Source organism: Volvox carteri (genome assembly GCF_000143455.1).
Source record: "Volvox carteri f. nagariensis unplaced genomic scaffold VOLCAscaffold_65, whole genome shotgun sequence".
NCBI lineage: Eukaryota > Viridiplantae > Chlorophyta > Chlorophyceae > Chlamydomonadales > Volvocaceae > Volvox > Volvox carteri.
In genome coordinates this window covers 303,850-312,911 of record NW_003307608.1, presented here as the reverse complement: position 1 = coordinate 312,911, position 9,062 = coordinate 303,850, and the positions used below count along the sequence as shown (strand labels likewise).

Below are 9,062 nucleotides of genomic sequence, written 5' to 3'. Positions count from 1 at the left end.
GCATCCAGCATGGCCCCCACATACTCATTCATCCAATCCGCCACCACATGAAGAGAACAGAAAGGAGCGGAGAATGCATGAATCCGCGCCCTGTGTATGTGATTCCCTGGTAGCATTTGAACTAATCACATATCGGCGCAAGCCACTGCGCCATTGTCGGAAGCCCTTCTGAGGCCCAACATTGCTAAGTTGTGAAATATGCCTGCCTAATATGGTTTCTTGAACACGCGCCGCCAGCTGCGTGAATGGGGACGTGGTGCAGGAGCCGATCCCCCAGGGCCTCGGGAAGTAACCAGCGGTTCGCATATGTCGAAGAGGCTGACTGAGCGGGACCGAGGCCCGTCACCAGGAGCTGACACTACGGCATCAGGGCCCGCAGCGCCAGCAGATCCATTGGAGTCCGCCGCCACCGTCGTTGTCGCGGTCGCTGTGGCCGATGAGTTGTTCTCCTTGCGGCTGCTGTCGATGCAGCTGCCGCCATCGGCGCCCGCAGTCTGCGGGCCGGCACCGGCGCTGCTGATGCCGCCTGCACCTCCAGTCCCATTGCCGATGTTGACGTCACATTGAGATGGTGACCTTTCCTTCAACACGCTGAGACACAAGGGCGGCGAAGGCAGCACCGTTGTTGTCGGGACCAGCTCCTGTACAAGCGCACCTTTGCCCACGCGGCCGTTATGCCCGCCGCCACCCAGGCTGCGGTCAGCAGCGGTATTGGGCAAACCGTGTCCGCTCATCGTCCCGCGGCAATCCATCAAATCATCACGGACACCTGTGCGGCCCGTGTTGCTCGGGGTGTCACCGGCAGCTGCCCCCAAAGTGTTACCTTCTCCACTTGCAGCAGCGCATGCGCATGAACGTTTAGATAGCGGTAGTGGCTGCGGCGACCGGGGCTGGGGCTGCGGCGGCTGGGGGGGAAAGTGGCGTTGTAGCACAGCTGTTGCCAGGGCCGCCACCTGCCGCATGCTGGGTCGCGCGTGGTCTTCCACGAGAACGGCACGCAGCAAACCAAGCACGCCGTCACACAGACTCGGACCTGCGGGCGTCGAAACCGGGAGCTCCAGTTTTCCTTATGCCGACGAAATCGCACCAGCCAGCCATTAGTTTCGGCCAACTCTAGGCGGGGATAATACCAGGGGTTCAGTCTCCCTATTACGGAAGATAGCCACGCTGTGTACTCCGGGTTTCGTCTGGGTCATGGATAGGTTCTCTTTCCCAGCCTTGGTTTGCAGCGAGGAAAGTACTTGCCAACTTCATTCCCCAGCACGCAGCGACATGACCAGGCCACTTATAAACCCTTCCTCCCACTGGAACTCCAGGTAAAAAAGGCACAGGTTCAGGTTTACGGGGTTCCACAGACCAGTACACCTCTCTCCAAGACAGAGCGACACAACATCTTTACCGTCAGCGCCGGAAAGCGGTCGCGGTTCGTACACGTTGCGCAGCTCGGCTGCCACGGCCGCCACACCGTCATCACCGCCACCGCGGCCGGCACCGGTGGCACGGGATGAGCTGCCGCCGCCGTGGTAATGCACCAGCAGGAAGGATGGCGGCTCGTCGCACATGATGCGCAGGCGGTCCGCTTCCTCCGTAGTCAGCCAGTCGGGGCCCGCTGGGTCAGCACATTGCGTCGCGATGGAGTGGCGGAGACGCCGGTGCGGCGGCAGCAGTGACGGCGGCGGCGATGGCTGTGGCGGTAGCAGCGGCGCCACGTCGTCTCGCTGGCTGTCCGCACCGCCGGTGCTGTAATGCCCACCCACGCTGCGGTATGAGGAAGGTTCGCCACCAGGACAGGATCGGGTGGCGCCCCCATAGCTCCCGCCGGCGCCCGCTGTGATTACGGCAGTGTTGACGCCGCCGACGGGGTTTGTGGTTGAATTGACAGCGAGGGTCCACTCGCTGTCCGCTACGCTCCGCGCGGTTCCCGTGGAGGGTGGCGGGGCTGGCGGCCAGTAGCCCACCGCGCCAGCTGCAGCGGTGCTGGAGCTCGCAACGCTGCGGGCAGTATCGTACCCGTATGGCATCTGGCTCCGCGCGGTGCTCCGAGCAGTGGTCGGGGCTGTGTTGACAATGGATGGAACGACCCACGGGTCGGTAGTCAATGAAGACGCGTCCTCGGTGCCGCAGCCTTCGGCGATCAGCTCCAGGCTGCGACCGGTAACCCTGGCCGAGCTTAAGCCCCCTGTCCCCATGAGGAAGGTCATGGGCAAGGTCAACGGCGGTAGCGGCGGCAAGGAGCCCCCGGCCCCCGGTGTCAGCGGGTATTGCCACGGAGAGCTGGACATCCCTGGTCCGCGGGTCAGCGCCAACGGCAGCCTTGGAACAAACGGTGGCGGCGGCGACGGTGGCTGGACTACTGCCGTGGCCGCCACGGCGTCGCTGGCAGGCTCCAGGGTCTCGGCCACTCGCCATGGCTCTATCCCAGAGCCCTGCTCCGACACCGGGCGGCTTGGCGTCTGTGCGGCCAACTGCGCGGGGTAAACGTCCAGCGGCGGTGGTGCCGTTGTCGTCGTCGTCGGTGGCGACGGTGCCACCGTCGTTGCCGCCGGAGGCGCGCTGCGGTGCTGCAAGGATGGCGGCTCCTGCTGCTGCCGCGGTAGCTGTGGTGTCCTGGTCTGCACCCTGGTCTGGCTTGGAGTGCCGCCGCTACCGTCACGGCCGTTGCGGGCACCGCGGCGGCGGCCATGTTGGTGCGCTGCTGTAGACTGTTGCCGTAACCTGGCGGCAGCCGCGCCCGCTGCCACCGCCCGCATGCAGTCATTATTACCACGGAACAGTAGCTCGCCAGTAACCATCTCGTACAGCATGCAGCCCATGGCCCATACATCGGCCTTGCGTGCATCAACGCAGTGGCCATGGACCATCTCTGGCGGCTGGTACGGCACCGTGCCCCTGCCGGAATCCAGTGGACCATTGTGCATACCGCATAAAAAGCAACGAATCGTTAAGCACGCTTATGCGTGTGCAGTAAGGACGGAGGATTAGTGCCATGTTGTATTCCTAGCCTTAAAATCCTTAAGGCCAAAACCTTGGCTCTGGAAAAAACACTGACATTCAGGCTGTAATACAAGCATTAACACAAACCTTCCTGGAAAGACCCCAGTGGCCCGGAAAGACAGTAGGCCCCAAAAAGCCTTCTAGAACATAGCTGTGGCCTTCGGCGCTAAAGCGTGGAAGGGCCCACAGCAACTGGACTGGCGCAGCTCGCACCTGCGGCGACCTTTCCCAAACACCCGCCCGCACCTGGCCTGGTCCTGCAGGAGCGGCGTCTCGTGGAAGAGCATGCTCTCTGAGAAATCTGCCAGCCGCAGCCGCCCGCCGGACAGCAACACATTGCCTACGGAATAACCGGTAACAACGCATGCCACACACAGCACATGGACTTGTGTTGTTGCAAATATAGACCACACGGAGAGAAACCGCACGGAAAGGGAAACAAACAGAAGTTTGCCCGCGGTATCCTCATTTAGCAGCTATTCATTTGTACACACGAGGTGCTAATCCCTGCGGTACGTTTACTCGTGTGCCAGTTCCTCGCCAGCTTCTGGCGGCGCGGCTAAAAGCACTAAGACACAAGGTGCGTACCCGGCTTAAGGTCGCAGTGGGCCACATGCCAGCGCTCATGCAGTTCCGTGAGCAACTCCGCCAGACTGACCCAGAGCCTGCAGAAGAGACAGGGATAACAAGAAAACGCATCAGCAAGCGAACGTGCAGGGAAGCAGAACAGGGAACGGGATCGGGAAGCCGAAGGGCAATCCAACAACTAGGATAAGGGTGGACTCGATTATGATGCAGGATGGGAATGCGCGAGGGCCCATATTAAAGGAGAGTATGTACGTGGTGGGTCAGGGCGATATGATGCGGGCGCACCTAAGCACCTCCCGGATGTAGTCCGAGCCGGTGGCCGTCTCAAAGCGCTGACCGTCGCACCAGTCCTTAAGGCTGTGGTCACAGCTCTCTAGCATCAGCATCACCTACAATGAAGGCCAATAGGAAGGGAGGAGAGGTGCACAATACCAGAGCGATTGCGAAACATAGGGAAGCGCAAATGGAAGCGGGACTGGGTACGGTGATCGTAACGATAAGGAGATGAAGGCGGGGCTGGCTATGAAGGATGTGATGACCATGGAGATATTGGGGAGGGGAACGACAGATTGCAAGGGGCGCGCGGGATGTGTATCTTGGCACAGAACCACAGAACACAGCGGAGATAATTTGGGGACAGGCTAGGAAAGGATTGAAAAGGCGGTTTGGGGCCACAGCCACTCATGGCGACAAGAAACAGCAAGACAGCAAGACAGGGACAGACGCACCTTGTCCTCATGGCGGCCGTAGTCCAGCAGCCGCACCGCTCCCGCCCAGCTGGCCAGGTGCAACAGCACGCCAATTTCCGCGAAAGCGTTGGCCAGCTTATCCTTCTCGGCCACGTCGTAAATCTGAAAAAGGATCCATTCATTAGGAGCGCGTGGCCATGGCCGTGTAATGAGCCGCGACGAAAGTGGTAGAATTCAGGAAAGGCCCCAAGGGCCGTCTAGAAGGCCCCTCAGGAAGGCAAGAAAGCCACACACCGGCTCGTGAAAGCCAGTTTGGTAACCGCATCCCTTAAGCCACTTCATGCGAGGGCCGTATCCCCAAACCAACGCTACGGCACTCATCAGCTTGAAATCCGCCTACTTTGACGACCACTGGCTGTCCCTGATGGCAGGCCTTGGACACGGTCGAGTAGGAGGTGCACGTGATGCGCTCCACGTGGGTGAGCGACTGCACAGCAGTACGGCATACGAACTCAGGAAGAAGAGAAGACAGTTGTGAAAGGTACAATGGAACCAGTGCCTGTCCTCCTCTCTCCCCAGGGCACAAACTGGCTAACAGGACCCAGGCCTTAAGCCTCAGCTGCGCTCCTGCCAATCGGCCACCCACCACACCTCAGCATTCAGTCACCTCTCCCCATTCTCCGAGATTCAGTTTATTAGGGCTTGCAGCTGTCATGCGGGTCTGGACAGGACCCACTTCCCATCAGCATGTAAGGGCGCGTCAACAACAGCAACAGGAGAGCAAACCCCTAATCCCAGCTTTAGGGCGTGCCTCATCACCAACCAGTGCAGAACCCCCCAAAGCACTCCTCACCTCCAAAAGGCTGTACTGGCGGCCTTTGGGCCCGTCGCTTAGTCGCTCCCAGGCGTCCCACAGCTGCTCTGGAAGCATCAGACCCCGACTGGAGCGGTCGGGGTCGTCAGCGTCGCCGTTACCTCGACGATTCCTGCCGCGGCTGCGGCAGCCACGCACCTGGCGTGCATGGTGCGTCCTGCGGGCTGTGACGTCGCCACCACAGCCGCTGCGGCCGGGGATGCCTGACGGCCGCTGCGCCGCGGAGGCGTAGCGACCGCCTGTCAGTTCGTGCTCCCCTAAGCCTGATATGTCGTCCAGCTCGCCGCGCTGCGTACGCTCTTTCTCATCGTCCAGCTCGTCTGAGTCGTACACATCGCTGTCATCGTCATCCTCAAGGTCGTCCTCGGATTCGGCCCAGAAGACTGCAGCGCAATGGGGAGAGGGAACCCAATCAGCCTCAGCAGGCCCCCTTCCTGCTCAAGCCCAGGCCGCCTGCCGTGAAGTCCTCACCGCCGCCCCTCGCTCGCCAACACCGCGGGACCCTCGCTTGCATAGATCCAATCCGCCCGGCAACCCGCTCCCACCTTCGCAACTACAGCAAATCATCCGGAGCTACGCCGCTTTCCCCCGGCTACTTATCACCACCCAATGCCCAATCCGCGCTCTGGTCAAGGCTCCTGTTCGCCCCTGTTACCCTCCCCCTGTCGCATCGCTTTGCCATCGCCAATAGCAGCGCAAAGCTCACCCAGACTTCCAACGTGCACAAGGACGTTTCAAGGCCCGTCTTCTGGAGCTTTCACCTTGCTCCTGACAACGGCATCGTCACGTGCGCTTCAGACCATGACGAAGTTGACATACCATGCCGCTGTATTGCGAGTGTGATGATATGCTTTAACCTGAGACACACCCACCTGTACACAACGCGTGTGACGTGATGCCCTTGTTAGCTCCTGCTGCTATGAGCCGCGTCGTCAGTGGGCCTTCGCCATATACCAACGCCGATGGCAGACAGACAGACAGACGTAGCGCCCGGGCAACGGTTGCCATGGAACGATGCTGCAGCTGGTGATGACGTTGGGTTCCTGTCAGCGATAACCGCAACGGACCGACCGAATTGGTTGACCAGGCCCGGCGGCGTGCGCTGGATCGTGCACCATTGGCACTGGCACTAGCGCCGGAAGGCGGCGGGACCGTTTGGCAAGGACCAGGCAGACGCAGCGGCGGCACCGGGGTGACCCAAGGAAGCTGCGATGGAGAAGGCTGTGATAGGCCCCGACTGCGTACAGCGGAAGCTGGTGTCGCCATCGATGGCTCATGCAGTGGGCTACGACCGGTGCGGGTGCAGTGGACCGTGGCGACCACATCCCCGGCGGCCAAGCGCGCCGCCGTTGCGGCTTTGCTGGGTGTGTCCTTGCGCAAGTCGCTGTCGATCGCCGAGCAGCATCCGCTGCCAACCAGCGCGTCCACTACTACTGAGTCGTTGCCGGCGGGTTGTTCCTGTTGCAGCACCAACTGCCGCTTCGATTGCGCTGTCCTGTGCGGTGAGGCGTCCTGGTCGTGCTGGTCTTGTAGATGGTGTCGCCGGCTGCGCATCGTAGGCGTCGCGCGCTGCTGCTTTTCAAAGGCGCTGCCATGCGGCGTCAGGGTTGGTTGATCCCGGTACAGATCTGGTGTTGTGGCGTCGGTAGTGGAGGGGGGTGTCTTCACTGGCTGAACCCGCCGCGGCCCTGAACCATGCACCACGAGCAAGTTGGGCAGAGAGCAGTGCGGGTGTGTTTTGGAAGGGAAGAAAGCAGGCAACGGACAAGGGCAGCATTGCAAGGAGGCGGCACGGCCTGCCTGCCGGTGCACACCATCATACCGATGTGGCCAACATGTCGATTAGCCGCAGATGCGTTCCACAGCTTCCCTGGCTGCCCACCTCTCACTGTTTTTCCCTGTGGCCGACCTCCCCAATGATGACCGCACAGATCATCTTGTTGCGCTCGGAGTAGCTCTTGGGAGACACCGAAAGCCCACTATCCACACCGGAACAGACTTCCCGAATCCCTTTTGCCAAGCCCAGCTCACTGACGGGCAAGATCAATAATTGCATGCTTCCGCGGCTTCCAATGCATATCGCATACCCTACGGCACAAGTTCATCTACACATCCAAAAACTCTGCCTGCGCCAGGCCTCTTCACTGCAAGATTACTCCACACCTGACTGGATCTGGTCCGAGTCGTCCAATGATACCCTGGGAAAGCCCATCTGCCCCATGTTGAGCGATTCCACCACCGAGCAATCCATGCTAACTTCGACCCTTTGCTCTGAGCCCTGCTCCTCGAGCAGCGGCCTTGGCGGTGCGCGGAGCGCGCTCCAACCACGACCCGGCCCGAGACTGATGGATGCCCGTGGCTTGCAAGCACTTGGAAGCAGCATCCGAAGAATCTCGGTCGGAGAGTTAGTGTCGGGCGTCCTCTGGCCGCTTCCGCCGGGGCAAGGTGCAGGAATTTGCGGCGTTGGACTGACCGTAGTGCTTGCGACTGGGGAACTGTTGCCGTTGCCCTGCGAAGCGTGCAGGGTACGGGGCCCACCCTGGTCTACTGCTTCCCATTCGATACAAGCTGCCCTTGCGACACGAATGCGAGCTATGATGGAAGCGGGGCGGGTTACCAAAATCACTGCGTGGAGTTAAGGAGCGCCGATTGTCGTGTGTGTGTTTATGATGGAAACGAAGCAGGCTGCGTGTGCTTGCTTGAGGACGGAATATGACAGTGGCATTACGCTAACTCCATGCACAGCACGGCAACCGCGAAAGGCTATGTGTTTCGGCCACTGAGCGATGTTCCCGCCCGTGAGCATTGCTAGGTATCCCTGGCCGACGCATTTGATGCTTGGCATTTCATTGTGAGCGATATTCCCTTCTTAAATCAGTGCTTAGCACTAAGTGAGCAGGACCACCAGCAACAAGAGATGATAAAGCCTGCACACGCTTGGCATGTGCTTGGCACCTACCGACCTGTGGCGTCTGAGTTGTTGTCGTCTTCTTCTTCTGCAGATTCCGCAGGTTGAGGCCCGGCACAGGTCGGCGTGACGCCTGCTCCTGCTGAAGATCGAAAGGATCTGCTGCCGCCACGCCCACACTACCAGACGCAGCGAGGCACGTGTTCCCACCCAGCGGCAGATGAAGTTCTTCGGGTGCTGGTGAAGTCCGGCCAGCGGCCTGCACTCTAAAACCGGGGTGCCGCCCTACCGGCGTACAACTTTCTGGCGAAGCAGAAGTAGAGAAACGGCTCGGGCTCTGACGTGGCAGTATACCAGGACTGTGTCGTCGACCCACCGGGTCGTGGGACAGAGACATCAAGTGGGTTCCAGAAAGTTGCAGTGCTCGCAGCTGACTGAAGAAGGATGCATCTCCGCGCGGGGCCGGGCATGGGGAGGCACCGAGGTCGTGACGGATTACGCTTAAGGGTGTCGGCAGCTGGGAACCGTATGGAGTGCCCCCAGCGGGCGATTCAGAAACATCTTCGGTGCCAAGGGTCACATCCGCGCGGCTCGCAAGCTCCAGAGCGAGTTGCCTGATGCTCGGCAGCTGGCCATGCACAAGGCGAAAGTCAGCAATGGCGGATCTCAGCTCCTCGTGCTCCAACTCCCGACCAAGCTTATCCTCCAGCAGGGAAATGGCCGCGAAGTCACGGTTCATGTCGCTGCCGTAGTTGACAAGAAGTGTAGTGCTGCAGATGCTTGAAGAACTGCATGGGCTAGACGTGTTGCTTGGCCCGCGAGGAGCATCCTGCCCGGCCCGGACTTCACGGCTTGGCGACCATTTATCCTGCGACAGGGGAACAATAAATGTAGTCGGCACAATAGAACATATGCCGACCTTGCGTATCCAAGGCAATACCGCCTTGCATACGAGCTGGGACATGCAAGCGATGGTCTTTTTTTCCAGAAACCATGAGATTTAAACCTG

The 9,062-nt window shown here is 60.3% G+C and overlaps 1 protein-coding gene across 1 annotated transcript; it reads right to left on the bottom strand.

Annotated features, from left to right (window-relative positions):
* Positions 1-206: 206 nt before the first annotated feature.
* Positions 207-8,792, bottom strand: VOLCADRAFT_119516 (uncharacterized protein; the record flags this gene model as incomplete). Its single annotated transcript, XM_002956740.1, has 14 exons — positions 207-905; positions 954-1,033; positions 1,400-2,889; positions 3,241-3,334; positions 3,583-3,659; positions 3,868-3,971; positions 4,311-4,433; positions 4,672-4,758; positions 5,125-5,266; positions 5,354-5,528; positions 6,018-6,168; positions 6,217-6,773; positions 7,309-7,654; positions 8,109-8,792. 14 exons carry the CDS (start codon positions 8,790-8,792, stop codon positions 207-209), a joined length of 4,809 nt encoding a protein of 1,602 aa, XP_002956786.1.
* Between the last annotated feature and the right edge of the window lie 270 nt (positions 8,793-9,062).